The following is a 26,501-nucleotide window of genomic DNA, read 5'->3' as shown; positions in this document are numbered from 1 at the left end:
GATCAAGTATCAGACTTTTCACAAGCAACAAACACCAGGCCAACAAGAGGACAATGAAAGCTTACCCTCAAAATATTAAGGGGGGAAAAAACCTCATACTTAGAATTTCATAACAAAGTAAATTATCACTTAAGCTTGAGTGATAAATAAAGATATTCTAGGTATATAACCTCTCAAAGTTTGCCACAAAAAGACCCTCTTTCAAAGCTTCTGAAGAATGCAATCTGGCAGGATGAGACATGAACTCAGATAAAAGCAACAAAATACAGAAGTCAGGAAAAGTTTTAGAAGATTCATCTTTTTATAAAAGTATATTCATAAAAATAAGTAATTAAAATATCACATCAACCTATTCCAACAAAATAGAGGTACCAAGGGGAGAGTATGCTAAGGATCTTGGTATTTACTGGGTAGGAAGAGGAGAGGACATAGACATTAAATTCAGACACTGAAGGGATAAAATATAAAATGGCAGAGATAAACTTTAATGTAACAATAATCACATTAAATATAAATGGATTAAACTCAAAAGACATGTTCTTAGATTAAATGTAAAACCAAGATTCAACAAAAATAAAACATAAAGGATAATGAAAAGTATCTGAAAAATATGAACCAAAAGAAAGTCACTGTTGGGGCGCCTGGGTGGCGCAGTCGGTTAAGCGTCCGACTTCAGCCAGGTCACGATCTCACGGTCTGTGAGTTCGAGCCCCGCATCAGGCTCTGGGCTGATGGCTCAGAGCCTGGAGCCTGTTTCCGATTCTGTGTCTCCCTCTCTCTCTGCCCCTCCCCCGTTCATGCTCTGTCTCTCTGTCCCAAAAATAAATAATAAACGTTGAAAAAAAAAAATTTAAAAAAAGAAAGTCACTGTTAATGTCAAAAGAATTAAACTTCAAGGTGGGGAGCCATAAGACACAAGTAGATATATAACAGCAAGATAAAATGAAAGTGAATATGCAGCCTCAATGTACATGAAGCAACAACTGAAAATTTTGGTGCACCAGCAATAGACAAACAATTGTAACCGGAGGTTTTTACATGCCTTTGAAAAAGTATGAAGCAAAAAAACACAAAGACTTGAAAGATTTGAAATATACCACTTTGAAAGCCTGATGACATGACATAAATGACATTACAACATAGAATGCATTCTTCTTGAGCTTACATAGAACGTTCATAAAAATCAATCACATAATAGGCCACAAAAGATACCTTGTTACATGTACCTGGCCATCAAAATATAGGCTATGTTCACAAATTTTAAAGCAATAAAATTAAAAACAAAATAAAGAAAATAACCAAAAGAGAACTTTAAAAATCTTTTACCTGGATTTAATCTGTGGATTAAAGAGCAGGAAATTCCAAGTATAATACTTAGTAGAGGATGACAAAGAAAACACAGGTCAAAAGATGTGAAATTTGGCTAAGTCATAAAAAAAATGTAAAGATTTGAAAACATTTATCGGAAAATAAGAATCATAAAATACAAAAGAAAATAAGAATCATTAAACAAGCTCCAGAATACTATCAAGTAATATCAAATACATGAAAAAATGCTTGTTTGGCTATAAAACCCCCTAAAGTATCGTGAAAAAATTGTTTCCTATTTATTTGGAGCTCAATGTAAAAATTATTACACTAAAAGGAATTGTCATTTTTGTTCATATTTTTATATACAAAATATTATGAGGTCTATAAAAATTAATGTATATATCTGAATAGATACATTTTCCTTCACTTAAATAAGATGTACCAATTATCTTCACAATTTAAAAAATTACACTAATTTGATTTTAAAACAAGACCTAAAATTTCTTAGATCATACTGCAATTTAAGTGAACTATTACATCGAATCATAATTTTTTCCTTTGATGGAAAAAACTACACTCAAAAGTACTCATTTTAATAAACTACTACTTCATTCTACTTTTTTGATAAACAGTCTATAAATCAAGTATCTGTATATCAAATTATATTATATTCCCATACACATGTACATAAATCACTACTCAAGAAATTCAATACACACTCAGACATCTTTGGGGCTGAATGCTTCATTTAACTTAATACACCACAAATTCTTAAACCCATAGGTTACTGATTTACAGAGAATTAACAACTTCAAGTTGTTAAGTACAATCTCTTCTTTCTGTGATAACTCAGAAGGTACTTCAGCATCTGGAAACCTATCTCAGAATAATGAATAACACAGACTACCAGCTGTCTACACATACACTCACACACCTATATACCACATGTCATGTATATAAGTATATATAATCCGTGTGTGTGTGTGTATTCTGTTCTTTTACCTATTCTTTAAGCAATAAAAGTTTCCTCAAGACATTATCTGTGACTTTTTGGGGAATGTATGAAAGTGTCCTTTGTGGCTTGTTACATAATCAATGTTATGAATGTTCTGTGAAAGCTCAAAAAATACATATCCTAGCTTTCCTTGTGTGGCATGAATCTGACTAATGAGATGTAAATGGAAAAGGCATGTGCTCATAAGAGAAAGAGTTCCTCTTCTCTCTTTTTACTCTGTGCCACTGGCTAGAATGAGGAGAATCTATCCATCTATATATGGTACCACCTATATATGGAGCAGCCATCTATATATGGTAGCATAAGATGGAAGCCATATGTAAAGGACATGAAAGAATGGGCTGAGGCTTCCTTTATTTATTTTTAAATTTAATTTTTTTAAGTTTATTTATTTATTTTGAGAGACAGAATGCAAGTGGGTTAGGGGCAGAGAGAAAGGGAGAGAGAATCAGAAGCAGGCTCTGAACTGTCAGCGCAGAGCCCAATGCAGGGCTCAAACCCACAAAACATGAGATCATGACCTGAGCCAAAATCAAGAGTCAGATGCTTAACCAACTGAGTCATCCAGGTGCCCTAAATTTAATTTTATTTTAGAGATAGAGAGAGCATGTGCAGGGAAAAGGGAGGGAAGAGGTGGGGGGCTAGAGAGAGACAGAGACACACAGAGAGAGAATCTTAAGCAGGCTCCAAGCTCAGCATGGCACCTGATGCGTGGGGCTTGATCCCACAACCTTGGGATCCTGACCTGAGCCGAAATCAAGAGTTGGGGTGAGGTGCTCAACTGACTAAGACGCCCAGGCACCCCTGAAGGCTTCCTTTAGAGCTACCTTATCAGTCCTGGACTATTTACGTTTGCACTATGACACTCTAGAGAAACTTATGCCATGTGTAAGCCACTGTTATTTTAATGGGTATAAAAGAAATTAAACCAGTATCCAGATACCATTTGGAACATCAACTGTTTATCTTGTAGAGTATTAGAAAATCTAAGAAGTTGGATGCATCTACCCTGACTTAATGAAATGTCCTCAAAGTTTGTTTTCCCTATTAATAACTTCCTAATATATATCCAATTATTTATCTCTTACTTTTTTCTCGATAAAGGAGTATGCGCTAGATCAAGAGATAATGTAAGCTTTCTGCTTACATAGATTCCAGAAAACCCAAAGTTGGGTTGTCCTGAAGGATCACTTTGTCCATGAAAATATAGTTCTTCATAAGGAACCGATAAATGGAAATTCATTATTGTGATCTTAGTATAATCACTTAAAGGACTACATTAGAAAAATACTGCATAGCAAATATATTTCTCATTGGATGTCCTTGCTAACGATTAACTGAAAGAACCACGCTGGCTATTTCAATTAAAAAATATAAGATAATTCAACAACCTAGAGGTCTAATTGAAATGCTTTCTCACATTGCATTTCAGAGGACAATAGGAAAAATCTGCAATAAGTATCAAAGCCTAATTCTAACAACACTCCATACTAAATATGTGCTAATTCACTTATCAAGGTTCATAACCTCCAGAGTTTAAAAGACTCCTCTCAAGGCACCCTATTCTGCCTGAGTATACTGCATCTTAAATCAAAGCCATTAAAACTTGGCTTCTCTTTTTCAACCAAGCTCTCTATGATTAATCATGTTTCCCATGCAACCTAGAACTGGGGAAGCAATGGGCTTTCACATCTATCTTAGTAAACTAGTTAAGCATTTTTCAAGACTATTCCAGCTGGGTCTATTTTATCTAGCAAGTTTTCTGCTAACAGCAGCATTTTCTAAACTTCACAGTAACCCCGTAAGTAGATATGCATGCTGGAGGCTGGTGAGGCCAAGAGTAGAAGGGATGGGACAATATGTGCTCAATGTGTTTGGAAAATTCCATAGACAGTCACAAGACAATTTATAAGCACATTAGTTTTGAAAAGTGTTGCAGAAAAGAACCATGTTTAACTCTTCTAACAAAGTTTCCAAACTGTATTTAACTCAGAACACTTTTTCCCATAACTCACTAATGAACAGTTTGAGAATACTGGCCTAAGAACCCTTGTGGAGACAACCAGTCCTCAGCCAATCATCTCAAATTGTGCAATGAAGAGGACTTGGTATTTCTTCAAGAGTGCAAACTCCTTTTACTCATAAAAATGACACAGAGAAAGGACTGGACTGAGCTATTCTCTGTAACTCAGGCTGCAGTATGGAAGGCTTCCTCCTCCCTGCTGGGTAGCAAGGAGGATATTCCTGAATTTTCTCTGAATCCCATCAGGAGACTCCATATTTTGTCCATGTTACAACTTCCTCTGCTTTTATAGACAAAAGTAAAACCATTCCTGGGATGTTACAAGTAAAGAAGCACAGAAAAAATTACCTTTGTTCTAAATGCTGGATTATCATCATTTGGGAATACCAGTCTTCTCTTTTATTTGTAGTCAGAATGTTGCTCAGTTACATATTTCTTCACATACTAAGATGAGTTAGAGTGGAGGCAATTTTTACGAGCCCTATGATCACTTTTTAAAAACAACTTACAAATGAATATAGAAATGTCCAAACCAAAGCAAATCAGTTTATTATCAAAATAAGATTCAAAATAATCGCAAAGCACTTTCAGGAGAATTTTGAGAAGATATGATCCTATGCACATCCAAGACCATTCTCCTCAGTCCTAAGCACCCTTTCCAAAAGAATCCCTTTTTCTTAACCATACGTACTAGTCATACAAATGTGTGTCCAAGAATACCCTACATTAGAAAACATTCTAAGGAACTCTAAACATGTCAAATATGTTCATCTGTCTTCGGTTCAGTCTGTTTTTGTCATGACTCTGTCTACTTATCCCCACTAGACCCTGTCTCACATGGTTTTAGAAAAATAGAAAGGAGAATGTTGTTAAATTATTTAAGCAAATAAACAGAAGTGCTAAGTTCCAGAGCTTGGGGGGGGGGGGGGGGGGAGTGAAGTTAGAGAAGAAGTTATAAAAAGTTCCTTCCAGCACAGAGATAGAAGGTAAAGTGAATTTACATATAAACTGAATCTACATATAATCTAAAATCTTACATGACTGCAAACTAATAATGATGGAACTACACTCCAGTAAATAAAATGAAGTGCAGCAATAGTCACTTTATCAAATTTACCAGCAACTGGAATTCTCTACTAACCTGCTCTTCTGTAAATTGACAGTCCAATGAAAACTGGTATTTAGAACAACAACCCTAAAGATACTACTACAAGATTCTGAGGTACTTTCTGAATATGACTTCGTTGTCTAGTATTTTTAAGAAGTAAAAAGTTTTCCAAAGAAAACAAAACACTAATTTAAAAGATAAATGTAGGGGTGCCTGGGTGGCTCAGTTGGTTAGGCATCCGACTTCGATTCAGGTCATGGTCTCACGGTTTGTGAGTTCGAGCCTCGCATCGGGCTCTGTGCTGACAGCTCAGAGCCTAGAGCCTGCTTCGTATTCTGTGTTTCCTCCTCTCTCTGCCCCTCTCATGCTCATGCTCTGTCTCTCTCTGTCTCTCAATAATAAATAAAAAAAAACACTAAAAAAAATTTTTTTAAGATAAATAGGGCACCTGGGTGGCTCAGTCGGTTGGGTGTCTGACTTTGGCTCAGGTCATGATCTCACCATTCATGAGTTTGAGCCCTGCATCAGGCTCTGTGCTGACAGCTCAGAGCCTGGTGCTTGCTTCAGATTCGTGTCTCCCTCTCTCTCTGCCCCTCCCCTGCTCATGTTCTGTCTCTCATAAATATTGAAAAAAATAATTTTTTTTAAAGATAAATGAACCCCCATGTTCACTGCACCATTATTTACAATAGCCAAGACATGGAAACCACTTAAATGTCCATCAATGGACAAAACAAGAAAGCAAATGTGGTATGTGTACACAATAGAATATTATCCAGCCATAAAAAAATATGAAATCTTGCCATTTGCAACAGCATGGATAGACCTTGAGGGCACTATGCTAAATGAAACGTCAGACAGAAAAAGATAAATACCATATGATCTCACTTGTATGTGTAATCTAAAAAAATCAAAAAACAAAAAAAGCCCTGAGCTCATGGATATAGCGAACTCACTGGTGCTTGCCTGAGGCGACAGGGTGGAGGATGGGCAAAATGAGTGAAGGGGGTCAAAAGGTACAAATTTCCAGTTATAAAATGAGTAAGTCATGGGAATGTGATGTACAGCACAGTAACTATAGTTAATAATACTATATTACATATGGGAGAGTAACTAGGAGATTGGATCTTGAAAGTTCTAATCAGAAGAAAAAAATATGTATGGTAACAGATGTTAGCTGGACTTAATTGTGGGGATCATTTTACAATACATACAAATATTGAATCATTACATTGTATACCTCAAACTAATATAATGTCGTGTTAATTATACTCCAATTTAAAAAATGTAAAAAAAAAAAAAAAGAATTCACATTTATCTCAATACTTGATAAAAATAATATCCCACTGGGGCATCTGGGTGGCTTGGAGGTTAAGTGTCTGACTCTTGATTTCAGCTCAGGTCAATGATCTCATGGTTCATGGGTTCGAGCAGTGCATCAAGCTCTGCATTGACAATGTCGAGCCTGCTTGGGATTCTGTCTCTTCCTCCCTCTTGGCCCCTCTCCCACTTTCTCTCTCTTGCTCTCTCAAAACAAAAATAAACTTAAAAAAAATAATAATACCCCTTTTTCTGATCAAACCAGACAGGTGTGTTTGCTATTCCTGTCACTATTTTGTCCTATCTCAAATCTATCCCACACACCAGCATTAAGACTAATGTTCCCCAAATATCATTTTCATCAAGAAACTGTTCTGCTGCAAAACAAGTAAATAATATAAATCTCACACCCTCACTATATACAGAATAATAAAAGTCAAACATCCTGATCTGATTTTCAAAATCCTCCATCATATGCTACCAAACCTTGGTCTCCATCTTACCTTCCCCCAATCACATATACAAACCCTCCAAGGGAGCAGGGTTCATTAATACAATTAAAATACATTATGCATACCCTCATTTACTCTTTTCCTCATACCTAAAATGTCCTCAATCTTCCTTTTTTCTTTTCCATCTGAATCCAACTGGTCTTTCAATGCCGAGCTTGAGACCTCTTCCATAAGCTCCTCCCTACACTCAAACCAAAGTGATCTCCTTTCCTTATTTCCAATGACCCTTTCCAGTATTCATTCATTCATTCCAGTGGCCACACATTAACTCCTATATTCTAATAATCATTGTGTTATGATGATACAAAGATATACAAAAGCAAGTCCTTACTTCCTTGTGCTCGAAGTGTAATATGGGAGACTGACTTGAAAGAAATATATAACAGTAGTGTCTATCCTAGAGGTATAGATGGGAGGAAAAGTAGGATAATAAGGATCATTTCAAGCTGTTACAGAAGATAAGAAAAGGCTTTTCAGAGAAGGTGACATTTATATTAAGTTTCAAAGACGGGTAGGAGTTATGTCAGGCAAAAAAGAAGGGAAAGGAATTCCAGGCAGAGAAAACAGCACATGCAAAGGCAGAGAGGCGAGAAAAACTTGGCATGTTTAGACCACTATAAATAGATGAGCATGGCTGGAGTTCAGAGTACATTAACTAAGTCTACCAACACTTACTGGCTTCCCATTCACCAAGCCTTAAAACAAATGAAAAAATGCAGTATCCCTTAAAAGAATATGCAAGGATATGGCACCTAATTGGTTGGCACAATTAATTCAAACAAAACAAGCAGTACTGAGCACTTATTATGAACTACGTACCTATGGTAGAGAACTAAAAAGCATAGGTCTTGCTCTGAAGATGCTAACATTTAGCAGGGGAGACAGTCAGCTTTTGGTAGACAGATTTTAAGGTTCAATCCTTATGACAAAAGACTAGAAGAAAACATGCTAAGGTATTAACTGTGCTCAGTTTTTTCCCCTTTGTATTTTCTAGGTTGTGTACAAAGAGCAAGTGTTACTATACTTTGATAATTACGGAAAATAGCTTATAACTGAAGTAGTACAAAACTTGACACCCAGTGGGTTCTCAGTAAGTCTCTGAGTAGGCATCTGCTAATGTAAGTCTCAAAAGTTTTAGATTTAAAACTTTAGATATCTAAAATATGGCTATTTATCACCACCTCAACAACTATGAACCTTCTTGGTACAAAGTACCATCATTTCTCACCCGGATTATTTTATTAACTCCCTAACAGGTCCCCTTGCTTCTGCCCTTGATCACACTTCATCTATATTTACCAAAAGCACTCAGAGAGATCCAGACAATGGCACACATCATGCTCGAAATCCTCCAATGGCTTCAGTATAAGGCAAAGACCTTTCAAAGGCCCACAAGATCAGCTACCAGCTCTCTATCTCTCTGATCTAATAATCTCCAACTTTTCTCTCTTTACTAACTTTGGCCACAATGGCCTCTTTACTGTTTCTAGAACACACCAGGCATGCTCCATTGCAGTTTGTTTACTCTTATCCCAGATATCCACCTGGTTTGCTCCTTCATCTCCTTTGAGTCTTTATTCAAATGTCATGCTCTATTATAAAGACTTTTTCCTGCCCACTCTATCTAAAGATGTTACGCACTCTCCATCAAAAACTACCTACTTTGTTTGATTCGTCTCCTTGCACTTATCTAACAAACTGTTTTTGCTTATTTGTGTAGTCTCCTTTCATGAGCTCCAAAGGGGAAAGATTTTCCTGTTTTTATCACTGATTTATATCTAGTGCGTAGAACAGTGTCCAGTAAATGACAGATGATCAATTGTTATTCAGTGAATTGAATAAAGGGCAGTATTCTGCCTAGTGGTTACAAGTTTGGTCTCTAGAGGTAGCTCCACCACTTTGCAGTTGTGTGACTTTGTGAAAGTTACTTAATCTCTTTAAATCTTAGTCTCCTCATCTATAAAATGATGATGATGGTATCAATCTTATAGGATGGCTTTGAAGATTGTAATAATGCAAGATGAGCACAGCGCCTTGCAAATAGCAAATGTTCAATAAATGTTAGCTATCACTATGATGATAATTAACATTCTTTTTTTAAAAATGTTTATTTATTTTGAAAGAGAGAGAGAAAGTGTGTGTAAGCAAGGGAGGGGCAGAGAGAGAGAATCCCAAGCAGACCCCGTGCTGTCAGTGCAGAGCCCGATGTGGGGCTCAATCTCGTGAACCACTGAGATCATGACCTGAATCAAAATCAAGACTCAGATGCTTAACCAACTGAGCCACCCAGACACCCCTGAAAATGAACACTGTTGACTCTCAAAATCCTTCCACTGCACCATCACATCATTTCCGATATCCATTTTTTTTTTTTTTTTTTTTTTCAGAAATAGTAGTTACTTTGCAAAATCTTTGGAATTTCACCTGATAGTCTGAAACAACTGTAAGGCCAACTCTTTACCTTACATAAGATTCTATTCTGTTGTAGTTTATAAAGAAAGATAAGAAAGGTTAGTGTCTATTTTACCTAAAAATACATATTTTAAGGACTATATAAAACAGCACAAAATGCCACATTTATCACAATGTTAATTTATATTCTACCACTAGAACTGACTCTTGGTACTTGTTTCATAAAACCACACAAGAAAAGGTTAAGCTTAGGGCCAGATCAATGAAATGCTATAATACTACCAATTCTATATTTTAGAATTTTTCACTTCTTTCAGAATTCCCAAGTTAGATTTCCCCTTTGCTGAGAGGTCTGCCATACATACCCACCTGGGTTCTTAAGGATCTCCCCAATGGCAGAGGATCTGATTCAGTTCAACTACAATGTATCAAAAATCGAATTAGAGGCTTTAAAAGGTACATAAACATAAAAAAAAAAGTCCTTGACTTCAAGACTTGGACAGTACAGTAAGAGCAGTGAATTATAACTCACAAAGCAAAACTCTAATCCTGACACCACTACATATTAGCAATGGTAGAGGCTTTTTTCCTCATCTATAAAATAGGATAATACTAACTTGTAGAAGTGTAAAATTTCAGTAGGGTGAGTATTTGCAGATATAAACTCTACTATAAATTGTACTGGAGCACTCGAGTTCTGTTGAAAAAAGATACATTAAAGGATTTTTTTTTAAATAAAAGCCACAATCCCACAGCTGCTTCAACTATTTTCATATTTTGCTTATCCCCTTCAAGTCCTTGTCTTCATATACTTTTTTATAAAGTTGTAATCCTGTGCACTAGGGGGAAAACAACATAGCATGCCTTTTCCAGAGCCAGATGGCCTAGGTTCAAAGACTAGCTCCTGAACTTACTGTGTGACCTTGGGCAAGATTCTTAAACCGCTTTGTCCTATTTTCTCTTCTATAACATTGGTATAATAACAACAGTACCTATATTACAGGGAAGTATAAGAAAAAATGAGTTATGGTAAACCATTCAGTATCATTTAGCACATGACAAATTCAATAAATAGCTAAAAAGCAAAAAACAAAATATAAACTTGATGTGCTGCTTTATCAAAAAACTTAAGATGATATCATAAAACCAAAAGTACACTATTATCTAAAGTACCATAAGATTCTTTTAAAAGGACTCTAAGATACTTTACATTGACTATTTTTTAAAAAATCTCCTTGCCATCATCCCCTTGTCCAGATATTTAATAATGTATAATAAAATCCATCTATTGCTTCATACTTCCAGTAGAGGTCTCCATCTAAAACATAATGTACCAGACTGAAACTTTAAATTAGTATTCCTAGTTATTAAAAAAAAAAAAAAATCAAATATGTCAGTTTTAGTTTTTACAAGCAAAACATTAAAAAATAAAGAATATCTCTGAAGTAAAAAGTGATTTTTCCCAGTGATTGTTATACGTTTTACTATGGGCTTTCCAATAATACTTGTCTTATAAACCTAAGACAGGAAGGGGAAAGAGATAAGACTGTTGATAAAATGACAAATCAAGTACATAATTATCATTGCTAGTGGCCAACAATTTACCTATGCCTCATAGAAGGTATGAGTCAGGAGACTCATCTTAATGTAAAAATAAGGGTCACAGTTTATAGTAGTAAAAAATTCTCTGACAATCTTCTACATTTATTCCTTTCAAATCAGAATAGAATAGCTAGAGTAATAAAGGCAACTGTGGCTTCTACTTGCCCCTTCCATCATTCAGTAATAATGATCTTAGGAAGGCCTAACAGAAAAAATATCCATATTTCTAGCTTACCAAAAAACAACGGTTAGACCATTTTCTTAAAATCCCTTCTAGTTCTAAGAATAACGATGCTATGTTTTGATAGATTAGGTAACCATATCCAATTCTAACTACATAATTCTTGTTCCTATCTTCAGGAATTTAAATTTTCAGATTCCATGAGCTATACTACTAAGGCCTCTATAAAACGTTACATTTGCATATAATATCTAATATCTACCTCAGCTTAACCACTTAAATGTGTAAGACCTGATAAATACCTTTAAGATTTGATATGTCCAAAAACTGACCGACAAATTATCAAACTGTTTGCTTAAAGCTAATAGTATTGCATGTATGTGTGCATGCATGTGCGTGTGTTCACACATGCACACACACACACGCGCACACACACACACACACACACACACACACACACTTAAGTTAACCCCCGTAGTTTATAAAGAAGGGGTATTCTAAGTCACAAAACTAGCAAGACTTTAATGTCCAAATTAGACCTAAATCTGAGGATCAGGTAGGCAGCGTAAAAACATAACATTTAATTTAGTGGTAATGAATCTGAATGGATTCACTGAAACAGCATGTAAGATTTCTGATTATAACTCATGTATGAATTTACTTTTCATTTCCACAGGGTGGATAACCTATAAAGAAGATTTTTAGACCAAAACAATTACTTCTTGCCTTGAGAATATAAAAATCAAGCAATGATCATGGTTTATACTAGTCTTTAATATAAACCCAAGTAATGAATTAAATTATTGTCTTATTTTTGCAGGTCATGCAACAGTCAGCAAAGTAAAGACTTTTTAATAGATAGATAGAATAGGAAAAGTAACTTTCCTCTGAAGTTATCATTTAGCATTTTAGCTGATTTTTTTTTAAATTTTTTTTTTCAACATTTATTTTATTTTTGGGGGGACAGAGAGAGACAGAGCATGAACGGGGGAGGGGCAGAGAGAGAGGGAGACACAGAATCGGAAACAGGCTCCAGGCTCCGAGCCATCAGCCCAGAGCCTGACGCGGGGCTCGAACTCACGGGCCGCGAGATCGTGACCTGGCTGAAGTCGGACGCTTAACCGACTGCGCCACCCAGGCGCCCCACATTTTAGCTGATTTTTATTTCTATGTTAAATTCCTAGGACATGAGAAATATGAACATTCAAATATAAGCTGTGAAAAGGGACCTAAAAGTTTTAATATTCAGTATTAGCTCCCCTCTTGAATACAGATAACAAATACAGATTTAAAAAAGTTAAAAAATGCTAGCAGATAAAGCATATGAAGGGTATCTCCAAATTTCACTTCTAAGTCTAACCAGTAGAGTTCATTCAATAAACAGATATGGAAATACCATGTTAGTAGAACATATAGAGTTAAGATTACATCAAGAACACATAGCAGGCAGTATGTTAGTCAATGAGGAAATGTTAGGTCAAATTAAGGTCAGCATCAAGACAAAGACACCTTCATCTTCCCAACTATTTTACAGTGGCCAATACAATTAGACAAAAGAAACTAATTAAAGGCATAAAATAATTAAAGGGATAAAATTTAAGAAAGAAGAAAAACCATCCCTATTTGCAGATGACATGCTAGTATATCTAAAAAATTTTTTAAATCAATAATAAAACTAATACAAACAGTAACACAATTGAGTAAGGCAGATTATAACATAAAAAATCAATAACTTTCATGTAAATAAATGATAGCCAATTAGAAGATTAAAATGGAAGAAAAACCATTTTTACAGTAGGAACAAAAACGATAATATATGTAAGAATAAACTTTAAAAATGCCCCAAAACCTATATAAGAAAAAATTTAGACTCTTGCATGACACAAAAAGGCTTGAATAGGCAGACTTCCATTGTTCTTAGATAGCTCAATGCAATACCATCATCTCAGTTCTCTTAAGGTAATTTATAAATTTAATGCAATCCCTGTTAAAAACAACAACAAAAAATTAACAAGCTTTTTTCTGGAACTGGATAAAAGAATAGCCAAGAAAACCTCATATAAAAAAAAAAAAACCCCACAAAACTATGAGATGGGAATGGCACTATCAAATATTAAAACATGCTATGCATGGGGCACCTGGATGGCTCAATCGGTTAAGCATTTGACTCTTGGTTTCAGCTCAGGTCATGATCTCAAGGTTCTTGAGTTTGAATCCCCTATCAGCTCTGTGCTGACAGCGCTTGGGTTTCTCTCTCCCCTCTCTCTCTGCCCCTACCCCACTTGTACTCTCTCTCTCTCTCAAAATAAATAAAACTTAAAAAAATGCTATGTATGCCACAATAATGAAATATAGTGAGATACCATTTTTTAATCCCTCACATTAGTAAAACTTAAAAAGCTTGACAAGCACATAGCAAGGCTTTGGGAAATAGGCACTTTCATATACTGTGGTGGGAATGCTAAATAGTTCTTTCCCACAAAGGGAATTTGGCAATATTTAACAAACTACATATGCATTTACTCTTTGATTACTACATCAACACCCAATTTAGTAATTTGCTCTGAAGATATATCTCCAAAACGTTAAAACCAGGTTTGTATAAGATTACTAGATTTGTAGATGACTCATATGGCATTATTTGCTCTTCTAAATATTGGAAACAACCTAAGTGTCATCATGTAGGGGACTGGTTGGATAAACCAGGATATATACACACAATGGAATACTGTGCAGCTGTTAAAAAAGAATGGGACTTTATGAATTTATTTAGAGTGATATTCAAGATACATTAAGTAAAAAAAGGCAAAAGGCATTCTCCATTTCAGCAGAAACTAAAAGTGTATATGTAAATACATATATATATATATATATATACACACACACATATATTCTATATATAATTTTTACAAAAAGAAACACAGGAAGGATAACCAGATGCTAAGGAAACTAGTTATCAACAAAGCATAAGTGGAAGGGGTAGAAGAGAAAGGGAAGAGAAGAGCGTAACCTCCAAGTAGATCTTAAATTTTGATTTTATAATTTTATTAACTGTTTCACATACTTATAAATAAAATTTAAAAAACAAAAATGGGGAAAAAACAAGAATGAACACAAATGGGAAAAATTCGAATTTTACTGTATTTTAAGTGAATAACAATAACAGAAAAAAAAGAATCCAATCACTGAGAATTTTTTAACAAAATACCAATATAGCTTCAGTTTGAACACTGAAAGAACTGCAAAGAAATTTGTAACTCTACTTAGCAAGTTTGTTGTTTGTAGTGGTATGGGTGTAATAATTCTTAAACTGTACTCTCTATATTACAGACCTGACCAGATGAGTAAATATACTGGTATTGGGTACTAGAGTTCTTAATGCCGGAGAAGGAAGATACACAGTATGGAAGAAGCCAAGAAGAAACTTGTGTGCATTGCAGCTAGAGATGTCAGTATATACAGCATTATCATTTTTTTAATATGTATATTTATATTTAATCTTCCAATCAGTTTTCTAGGTGTGGAGGATGGTTTAGTGTTGGTCTGGCTGTATTTCATGGACGCGAGACACATAAAAGGCTTCCATGCTGTTCCACCATCTTGGCTCCTCCCTATATATATTTATATTTAAAATAAAGAAACTTCCTAGCTCTTCCTCTGCAAGAGCCTGGAAGAAAGACAACGCAACAATCGGTACACCTGCCAACCAGATCTTGGTTTCGGTATACCATTCCACACTAAAGAAACCCAGAACTCCCTGGAGAAATAGCTGATGCTACAGATAGGTAAGCAAAACACAAATTGACCCTGGAAGATCTTAATTTTGTCTGAAAGCATGGAAGAGCTCAAAAATAGGAACATGTTAAAGACACAGGAACCAGTTTGAAAGCGTTCCTACTGGCCAAACTTAAAGAGCAAAATACATAACAGATATTAATCCACTGTATAAAATAAAAATAAATAAGAATGAAAATATTATCCTTACCATAGATTGCTAAGAAATGCTGAAAGAATGATAGAGCTAGAAAATAAGCACTATACATCCATTATAATTAACTGATTCAGGCAAGAATCATCAATGGACATTAAAACTACTGGGTAACAGTTTAACGGTGAGCAAGATATTTACATGCTCTCAAAGTATGTCCCCACAGGTTAATTATTAATTACAAAAGAGAAAATGAAAACTCTGCAGTAGAGAAACCAGAAGGACATCACCTTAAACCAAAGTTAACCTCAACAATAGGACAAAGTGACATTTGGCCTCCTGCCAAAAATGCCTAACCTAAATCTAATCCTGGAAAATCATCCGACAAATCCAAATTACAGTACCGTTGGCTTGTCCTGCTCGAAAATGGTAATATCATGAAAGGATGAAGAACTGGAGATATAACTAAATGTAATACAAGATCATGGATTTGCAGGGTTGGGCACAATTGCTATAAAAGATATCTTTGGGATAACTGGCAAAATTTGAATAGTCTGTATATAATACAGATTAATATGATTATATTCATGTTAAGTTTCCTGAATTTGATAATTGTATTATTGCTACACTAACAGAATGTTTTATTCTTAACATAACTCATATTTAGGAATAAAGACCATGATATTTATAATGATATCAAATGATTATAAAATAGTAATAATAATATGTGTATACCATCACATATAAAGAGAAAAAGATAAAGCAAATGTGGCAAAATAATAACTGGCCAATATAACTAAAGGGTAAGCAAGAGTTCACACAGAGTCAAAAAAATTTTTAAATCTTTAAAAAAGAAAACATAGCAAGGAAGGAAAATGATTAGGTTTACTATTTCTCAGATTATTTTACTATTAGATTGAATTAATGAATTACAATGTGAGGCTACCTGGAAAAACTACTCACAAATTCAGAGGTTTGACTTTTTAATGGTGTAAACTAAGAAGATAATACAAACCACTTAAGCACACTTCACCTATCACTTGGGAGTGCACTTGGAGGTAGAGTGCTAAGGTAGAAACTTCTATTTATGAAGTACAAAGTGGTCTGATCGGTGTTCAAATACATTGAAATTTCACTTATTCTATGAACGATTATGAAAAGTGTAATCAACTTGAGCATTACTACTGACAATTTTAAATTCTAAAGTACTACAAGTAAGATACTTTCTACATAGAACCCTAACTTATGGTCTCTTCTTTGTCCTATTCTAACAGATAAATGTTCCTACTGGCCTCATGTGTGTTTCTATTAACATTTTATTTATTTAAAATGGGCTAGGAGAGAGACAAAATAAAATTTCATCTGAAAACACTTCACCATGAATGATGTATGATTATATAATAAAATTCATCTTTGTGCACGGACCAACTGACCAATGTACCCCAGAAGTGGGAATTAACCAAGGACAACAGTAAGAACTCAGAAAGGTGAGAATTAGATATTTGCCATACTTCACAATAAGATGTATCTTCAAGCGATAGATTCTTTTTTAAAAAACATTTTTTTTTTTAACGTTTATTTATTTTTGAGACAGAGAGAGACAGAGCATGAACAGGGAGGGTCAGAGAGAGAGGGAGACACAGAATGGGAAGCAGGCTCCAGGCTCTGAGCCATCAGCCCAGAGCCCGATGCGGGGCTCGAACTCACGGACCGTGAGATCATGACCTGAGCCGAAGTCGGACGCTCAACTGACGGAGCCACCCAGGCGCCCCTTCAAGCAATAGATTCTTATACAACTTTCTCTAAATCCTGCTTCATAAGAAGCAACACTTTATTTTGGCCCCACTAAATGGCAATGAATAAAATCATTTACTGATAGAAACAAAAGGTAAATATAGCAAGAACATGGGCTATTCCTGAGGATATTTAACAACTATAGATAATGAAGGGTGGTAAGACAATGCTTTGTTAAGGCAAGTCTATCAACTAAGGAACGAAACAGAAAGGCAAAAGGGAAAAAGTATGGTCTGAAAATATGTTAAAAAAAAAAAAAAAACAACTTTTCTACCAGTCCACTATGGCTGACACTGGAGATTGAGAGTTGGCTATTACCTATAGCCCTTTTCTTTTTCTTTCTTTCTTTTTTTTTTTTTTTTTTTACAAAGTAGCCCATTTGTGCCAAAAGAAAAGAATTTGAGTTGTGTAAAGAATTTTTTTCTAAGTGTTATTTTTTCTAAGATTAAATAACAGCAATTACTTCTGAAATTTGATGATAAAAATAAAATCTCACATATGAAAATGGTTTGAAAAATCAAGGCAGTGCATTAAAAAACAAGCTATTGTTAATATTGCTATTTTTATAGGAATTTAAACAATGTAAGTTAACTTCCCTAAGCAGAACTGGGACAGACCTACAAAATCCTCAAAAAGTAGAAAAGCATTAAGTTCAATAAAACAAATGGCATATCATTTGGAATGAATATCATAAAGTCCTACATAGGAAAAAACAACAACAACACCCCACCTAGATATTAAGGAAAACTTATTTTTAATTAATTTTTAAAATCCAAATTATGTAAATACAGTTAAGTTTGAATTGGTAATTCATATACCTTTTTATTCCCCTTAACTGAAGTGGAGCCCTTGTTAGCTTCTCTGGAGCCCAGAGACAAAGTATAGGGTGTGTCCAGGCTCTGTTTAGAGATGACAGGTGCAGCTTGAGCAGGTGCCCCAGACCAGATGTCATCTAGGTTTTATTCTGGATGTAGCCCTGGCCAACGTGTTGATGCCAAGTTAAACTAGTTATCTCAGCAACTAAGTTGGTTTCATTACAATACTTCAATCAGCTGTTCTCAAACTTCACACTTAAGAATCACCTGTGGCACACTTATTAAGAATACAGTTTCATACTACTATTATCTAAAAGCACCAATCAATCTTAGCACCACTAATATGGGACAACTAAATATTACATGTCTCATGATTCGATGAAAAGCACAGCACTATCTAATAAGTATGCCTGAAATACTGAAATTGAATGTTATCAACCTTTAGATCTATCAGTTTTCAGGAAATAAATACAGGGGATAGAAGAACAAGTTAACTGACACTAGAAGGAAGTGATCAACCAAATTGACAATTTAGTACAATCTGAAGAACAAATGACTCCCTTACTTCAACAAATCAATGGCACAAAAGGAAAAGAAAAAGGAAACTGTTAAGAGACTAATGAGATAAAACAGCCAAAACAGATTCAGCCCCACCACAAAATCTCCTGCGGTAAGATGGGGTGGACCCTGCAAACAGTGACTTAGAAACTATTGGAATTATGGATCTATCATTCTGGGACAACAAATCAGAATGTGACAGCTATTCCTAGATATCACCAAGAGATTGTAGTTCCAGCAACAGGTTATTACAATGTACTTAGTCAACAGGGTATATATCTTGCAGACATGGGTTAACTTCCACTTCACAACATAATGAATATGCAAAAAGTATCCAAGCACAAATGAGATTTCTTTATACTCTGAAACAGAAAAATACGTTAGGCTCTTATTTTAGTAACACAATTCTTGGAATGCTTAATGAAATTCATAGATAATCCAAACATTACTGAGAGTAACAATTTATTCTAGGTCCCCCCAAAGTTATATTTCCAAGTGAATGCATCAATAAATTTTATGATAGGTAACCAACACCAATATCAACCAGCATATATGCACTTCTGAATAAACTGCATCAATCTGCCTATTTTCCTTGGTTCTACTATGAATAAACTGTACTAGCCAGGTTATTTAAATTTATTTTAAATTCAAAAGCCAGTATTTTTGCTTTTTGTAAAAACTGTGCTTATAACTTCAAGCCATAAAATATTTGACCACAACCTTTAACACTAACACCCTTATTTTTTAAAATCTTTTTTTTTGAAGTTTTTTTTTTTTTTTTTTTTTTTTTTTTTTGAGAGACAGAGAGAGACAGAGCGCAAGCTGGGAAGGGGCAGAAAGAGAGGGAGACACAGAATCCGAAACAGGCTCCAGGCTCTGAGCTGACAGCAAAGAGCCCGACACGGGGCTCGAACTCATGAACTGTGAGATCATGACCTGAGCTGACGTCAGACACTTAACCGACTGAGCCACCCAGGTGCCCCACTAACACCCTTATTTTTAACTCCAGCAAGTTTGGTTCTTAAACCAACATGTACTTTTTTTTTTTTAACATTTATTTTTGAGAGAGAGAAAGAGACAGAGCGTGAGCAGGGGAGGGGCAGAGAGAGAGAGGGAGACACAGGATCGGAAGCAGGCTCCAAGCTGTCAGCCCTGCCTGATGCGAGGCCTGAACTCACCAACTGCAAGATCACGACTTGAGTCGAAGTCGGCACTTAACAGACTGAGCCACCCAGGCGCGGCAACCAATACGTACTTCTAAACAGCTTTCCCTAACACTGAAATTTATGATCTGACTTCTAAGTCATAGAACTGAAGTGAATACAAAGTTTAAGCAGGACCATCACCATATTTCAACAAAAGTAATTACTACCCCACAAAACAATGTGATCAATAATTCTGCTCCAATTCTTTAAAGAGGCTTGTATGGACAAATTTAAAATCCAAATTTAAATATAAATATCCTGTTCTAAAAAAAAAACCCTCTAGTTTGAATGATGGACAACAGGGAAAAGAGAGAGCAATTACTTGCTTTTCGAGGGGCTGCTGACTGGTCAAATAAAACTAATCATAAATTCTTTTGTCATGAAGAATATCAAGCTAATATGTGAACTACTGCCTGAGACTTAAAAAATCTTTATCATGTCTTTTTTTGTTGTTGTTTTTTGTCTTTCATAACATCATGGTTTAAAGAGTAGAAAAAATACTGTTATGAATCTACAAGGACAGCTTTCTCCATTCTGGACCAACTAAAGCCACTGCTTATCTTACAGGTTCAACTTTTCTTCTTCTATTTGGACTGCAATATTTCTTTACCTTTCTTTTACTGGCAATGAACACAAGATAATTTTAACATCCCCCTATTTCAAACAAATATTTAACAAGTACTACCAATGTAATTTTGCACAGCCATTGATAAAGACATGCGAACAACAGCTCCAAAAAATTTACATTGGTATTTATGTATGTCTACATAGATACACAATTACCTCTTATTTCTCATTTCCTTATTATTTTCTATATTTAAAATTTCTCTTCCTTAACCCTTATTTCTTCCAGTTCAGAGCTTCCCAAACTGCTCCAAAGAACCTACAAATATTCCTCAAACATGGGGTTTGGTACCACATTCCTGCGGTGTGTGGGAGTGTCAGGGAAACACCATTTACTGTGGTTGGGGGAAAGGAGGTAATAAATGGACTTTCTCCAAACTGTGTAGAGATCCATATGCACATTAACAAAATAAAGTCTCTAAGAAGTCCTGCAATTAACCCAAATTTAGCTGTACTGCTCAAATTCATTCGGTCTTTTTTCAAGGAAACACACTGACATTTCAAGAAAACAAGTATTTAAAAGGCACAAATTGAGAATTTCTACTCTAATTGATCCTGAATACCAAGGAGTATGGTAATGATGGCGGTGGCAGGTCAAAGAAGCAAAGACTGAGAAAATCCCACTCACTCTGCCCCACATGTCCTCTAATTCCCAATTCGGACAAACCCCATTCACACCAGTAAACTTTAGTAAAGTCTATACCACTCTGGAACATGTCCAGTAAGTAGACTTCACCAAATATTAAGAAAAGTTCTAAACACTTCACCTAAAAATATGTATTGAATACTTGCCTGCAGACTAATATACCTAAATTCCAATGAATCAAAATGTTTGTTTTTCATTCCTTTTGAAACTTCCAATATTACTCAGTTTGGCAATATGAAGGATTCACTGCAGTGATATGCTTTTCTATCAGTTCTAGTGGATTTCACACACAACCAACTATGAAAATACTGAATCCACAACAGAATACAGGTAGGTTTACAAAAGAATGCTCCTATTTAGAAATACACACTTTTAGTTAAAGGCAGAAAATGTTATGTAAAAAACCGCAAACATTTTTGGGAGTTATAGTTAAGCTCCTAGTTGGTTACCTCAGTAAAATATGTGTCTTCAGTGAACGAACTATCTTGGAGTGAGTGAGATTTATTTCTACTTTGGGGCAAATTTGAGCTGTTTAAACACGATTTCTAAGACACAACATTAACCTGGCTGAGCTCTGATCAGTCTCACAACCTTCTCCACTTTCTACTCCTTTCCACAAGTCTGCATGCCCTTTAAAACGTAACAGACTATCAGAAGAGATCAAAATCAGGTTTGTTCAAAATGAAAGAATACAGTTTATAAAATTAAATTTAAAATACATACACGAATAATTCATTTAAGTACAGTTGTCCTTTCAATCTCTATATTACTTCTCTTTTTCTTCCTTGAAAAAAGCGAGTAATGTCTGCTTACCAATTCTGTTTAGCAATTCACAAACTCAGAGTATTACTTTATTTACTTGCTTATAACAATTTTGAAGCATTGTTTCACTTAACATCAAGAGATTCATTAAATGCTTTCTCTTAAAAGAGATAACGTACATGGTATACACTAACTACAGAACATATGAGTGTATTCATTCTATCTAATTGATAAATGTAAACTCTTCCTGTTGGTATAATCTAAGGGAGGGCTTTATTCACCAAGGGGAGAAAAATAGAATAAATTCACAATGCAATTGAAAATTCACTCTGGTGGGTACAACTCTACAGTGAAGTTGCTGACTACTCTAAAGGTAGGTACATGTAAAAAAAATCATTTCATATTAGTTCCATGCAATATATTTTTTTAATGTCTAAGATATTTCACCTCCTTTCCAAAAAATCAAGTTTTATAATAGAAATATCAAGTCAACCTTGACTATAGCTATAGTAATGCTGGCATAAGCTACAAGAAAATTCTTCAACTAAGTATTTGAAATAGTTACCTAAATTTTCATACCAAGGCTTCAAATTTTTAAATGGGACTAACAGTAGTAAATTGCCCCCCAGTCTTTGCACCAAAACAAAACAAAATAAAATTCACTGAATATAGAACATATTGTGTATATTGGCCATACATTTAACCATATGTAACTCTCAACCATATTTTAATTTCTTAAAATCATTTGCGACTGACAAACTGAATTGATAATAGACTGATTAAATGTTACAGAACATGTGTCAGGAATACAACTTTTTTTGTCCAATTAACAAATGCCCCTAAAGTCATTTGGATTTTTTTTTTTTTTTGCACTTTAATTTCTCCAACTATAAAATGTGGGAAATATTCCCTTACCATTTTATACTTATAGGGATAACCTAATAATAAACATTTGTGGAAGAAATTGAGATGTACAAGCCAAGAAAGGAACTAAGTGGAAACAAAATATATGTACATCATAAAGGATTAATACCCAATTTTTAAATATCGAGTACTGTTACTCATTACCAGTAGGCACTAACATTTAAAACATTAAACGCCAATGTTAAATCGTCAATTGCATTTTCAATTTTAGACTTTGAGAAATTTTTATACTCAATCTACAAATGAATAAATGTATGTTTGATACAATCAAGCAAACTTTTAGCAGACCACTAAACTCCAGTTTCTACATTCAATGACTGTCTATGTTTGTATGAAAACAAACATAGAAATGTTAGAATATATACATGGCCAGCATACTAGTTTGGTCTTCTTTATTTAAGTGTCTGTAATATCATGAAGATACATCATAACTTCCTTGATACTGGCTATATCTGGCTAACAGCCATCCATCTAATTAATAATGAAATTACAGAGGAATGTCAGCAAGTATTAAACTTGTAGAGTAAATGAGAACTAACATATATAATAAGAGTCTTACAATAGGTCAGATGAAAAAGGAGTTCTTATTTTAAAAAAGTATTCTACCTGTGATTTACAAAACACACTGCATTATCTGCTCATCAGAAACCATGATATTCAACATGATATATCAAAGAGGGAACTCACAAAGTCACTTCATTACTATCTCTTACTATGAAGAGGAACTCTTATAGTTAAGTCACAGAATTACTGTGAAAGCTTGGCATCCTGTCTGCCAGTTAAGATTTTTCAGAGGAAGGTGTAAAACCCAGCATAATACATGTCCTCTAATTACACCACTCTGGAAAAAAATCTTTCAAGGTTGGTAGTACCCAATCTTTGACCAGCATATTTCTCTTGTATTTCTTTACAAGCCATACAAATCTTCACATGGTTTTATTTTCCAAAACAAATGCTTCAACTTTTTTCCTAGTAGCCTAGCTACAACCCTACAAAAACAAACCTGGAGAGTGACATATGGAGGAAAAACAAGTTTAGCTAAGGACATAGTTCAAAAAGCAGCTTCTAATAGGAGAATAAAGCTCAAATTGATATAAGAACAATGTGAAGAGTCGCAAACAACCCTGAAACTATTTACTTAAAAACAGTACTCGTAAGTATTATCAGTGAATGATATGATCTCAGGATAGAAATCACTACTGGAAAAAACAATATTTATGTAACTTGTAAAAAACTGGAATTCGAGGCAGTTAATTGATTATGCTAAAACTTGGTTAGTATGCATGTAAGTTCTTCAGAAAAACATCTCACAAACCAGATATATCATTCAGTACCTTTTGGATATTAAATTTCAGTCAATCAATCCAATAAATATTAGGCATAACTTTAAATTGTGTTACAAAACAGTTTAAAATCCAAACAGTTCAAACTGATTATCAGAAGACCAAGACCTGTATGAATAATATTCCTCTCAATATTATAAATGGAAATGGGCAAGTGAGTATCACCATAAATATAAAATTCTCTACTTCTCACCACATTACTTCTCACCAAATCAACAGTTTTGGGGGGTTAATTTAATTTGACTTTGTTTTTCGCTTTAGATCTTTATTTAAAAATGCACTCACACCTACTGCCATCACAGACAAACTAGAGTAAATAACAACTAGCCATATTTAATATTTTCTAGACTTCTGTGCAACTCAGTAACTATCCAAAAAGTTCTGTGAACTCTTCAGCTTCAAGCCTGAAGTCAGTCTAAGATAGCCAATAGAAAGTACACCTGGGCAATTACGGCATTTCCTACTTCAGAGTGTTGAACTTAAGACAGAGTATCTACATTTGGATACTGCATTTGGAGCAATGAGAAGTGCCAAGCTCAATCTATGCAGAAGCTACATTAACTAAAAAAAGGCCATCCCTTAATATCATTATCAAAAAGCAATAAATATGAAGAGCATTATTTTAGTTTTAAATAACCACCACCAACTAAGGACCCTCTATGAGTAAGTAAGCATTAAAAATGAAAGATGACCTCATAACAGGTTACAATATGAAAATATTCCTAGCAGAAAAAAATAAGAATACAGCTTAATCAGGAAATATCTTTTCTGAAGTGTATCACATTATCAACTGAACAAACAATTTACTTTGTCATATACAGTCAAAGGAGGGAGAAAATGAAAAGAAAATCGAAATCATTGTACTCCACTTCGTAATCTTCCTACATATATAATAATCCTTTGGAACGTTTTGAAGTCACTCAAAAATTCCAAAGAACTTACTCTAAAAACTCTCCTGGGTCACCTAAGGCACCAGCACGTTATGCAGTGTAGAAATATTCTACTGAAAAACCACTCCGTTACACGGTTCCACACAAGAGGTTTCATTTTTTAAAAATCTTAAAGTCAGGATTTTAAAAAGGCAAAGGAGTTTCGAAGGCAAAGAAAAATTTTCCCAAGGGATACAAAGTTTCATTAACTATCTTAACTCTTTTACTAAGCATCACCTCTCTGCCCCTCCGTGGATATCAAGCCATCAATAACAATGTCACAAAAGAATGTTTACCAAGATGGGGGGTAGGGTGTCACCTGTAAAGATCCTGTATGAAAAATGTAAACAATCCTAAAATAGATGAGGAAAACTTTCACCTTCCTACAACCTCGCTTTATGGGTATTTGATGTTTCTCAGACTGAAAAAATGGAACAGAAGTCGAGAGACTGTCTGCTGTGCAAGGTTTGTTTGGGGGCTTTCTTTTGGCTAAAAACAAATCTCCCCTTAAGTCCCTCGATTCCAAATACTGTGGAAGAGTCACTACTACTCACCGCAAGTAATACTGTTTTAAAGCAAAGGCAGCGTTAGAACAACTTCTGGGAAAGTTGAACTCTTCAACAATTTCTCCCCACTGATTCTTCTCAGAAACCTGTTAAAAACACAGCCACACTTGTCTGAGAGTGCACCATCCAAGAAAACTCTAACCTAACTGTGAAATAAATACCCATTCTACAGAGATCTGTAGATACCTCAAGCATCAGTGGGTGTTTCAGATCGATCCGTAAGAGTTCCTAAGCAAGGGCTGCTCGAATCACCGTGTTTTCACCCGAGAGCCCTGTATTTAATAGCACTTGTTTTGTTTGGGGGGCGGGAGGGGGGGGTGGTGGTGGGTTTGTTTTGTTTTTGAAGCCCGGACAATAACCAATCGCAAGTCCCTCTGTCGCCCCCTTTTAAATCTCAACGCGGTCCGTTTACACTAAAAAAAAAAAAAGTTCAAAAGGATCAATACTGTTCCGGACAGCGACGTCCGCAGGTTCTGGGGGGGCCGGGGCCGGGGCCGATTCCGATCCCTCTCCCAGATCTATCCATCTCCATAGGCCCTTCTTTGAGGCCTACAGCTTCTGCCTAGCCTTGAAGCCTAAGATGGCTATTTGGAGACAGGTCCTGGTTTCTTTTGTTAGCTGTATAAACCGAGGGCGACGGGGCCGAGGCTGTGCCCCCGGCTGCCGGGATCATTTCGCAGCCGATTATCGATGTTAAACCTGCCCGCGCTAATTTTGAGTTGCACGAAAACTGCTCTCAGAGTCTGTGTGTCTCTGTGTCTCCGCCTGTGCTAGAGCGGCAGCGGCGGCAGAGCTGACTCGCGAGCGAGCGAGCGGGCGGGCGGGCGCGGGCGCGGGGCTCGGGCGGGCGCCCCGCACGCCCGCACTCCCCGCCGCGGCGCTCAGACCCCGTCGGGCCGGCCGGGCACCGGGCAGGGCGCGAG

General features: G+C 35.5%; 1 protein-coding gene across 4 annotated transcripts in view; it reads right to left on the bottom strand.

Annotated features, from left to right (window-relative positions):
- ARID2 (AT-rich interaction domain 2) overlaps nucleotides 1–26,501 on the bottom strand; it is a 180,767-nt gene that overhangs the window by 153,600 nt on the left and 666 nt on the right. For all 4 annotated transcript variants that reach the window (XR_007154154.1, XR_007154153.1, XM_047868003.1 and 1 more), the window contains exon 3: nucleotides 25,567–25,664. Coding sequence is in view for 2 of the 4 variants with exons in the window: in XM_047868003.1 (XP_047723959.1) it covers nucleotides 25,567–25,664 (98 nt within the window). In the remaining 2 variants the exon portion in view is untranslated. The remainder of the gene's footprint in view (nucleotides 1–25,566; nucleotides 25,665–26,501) is intronic.

This window comes from Prionailurus viverrinus, chromosome B4, assembly GCF_022837055.1.
Source record: "Prionailurus viverrinus isolate Anna chromosome B4, UM_Priviv_1.0, whole genome shotgun sequence".
In the NCBI taxonomy this organism is placed as follows: Eukaryota; Metazoa; Chordata; class Mammalia; order Carnivora; family Felidae; genus Prionailurus; species Prionailurus viverrinus.
The sequence above is the reverse complement of the archived record's forward strand: the minus strand, read 5'-3'. Positions and strand labels throughout refer to the sequence as shown.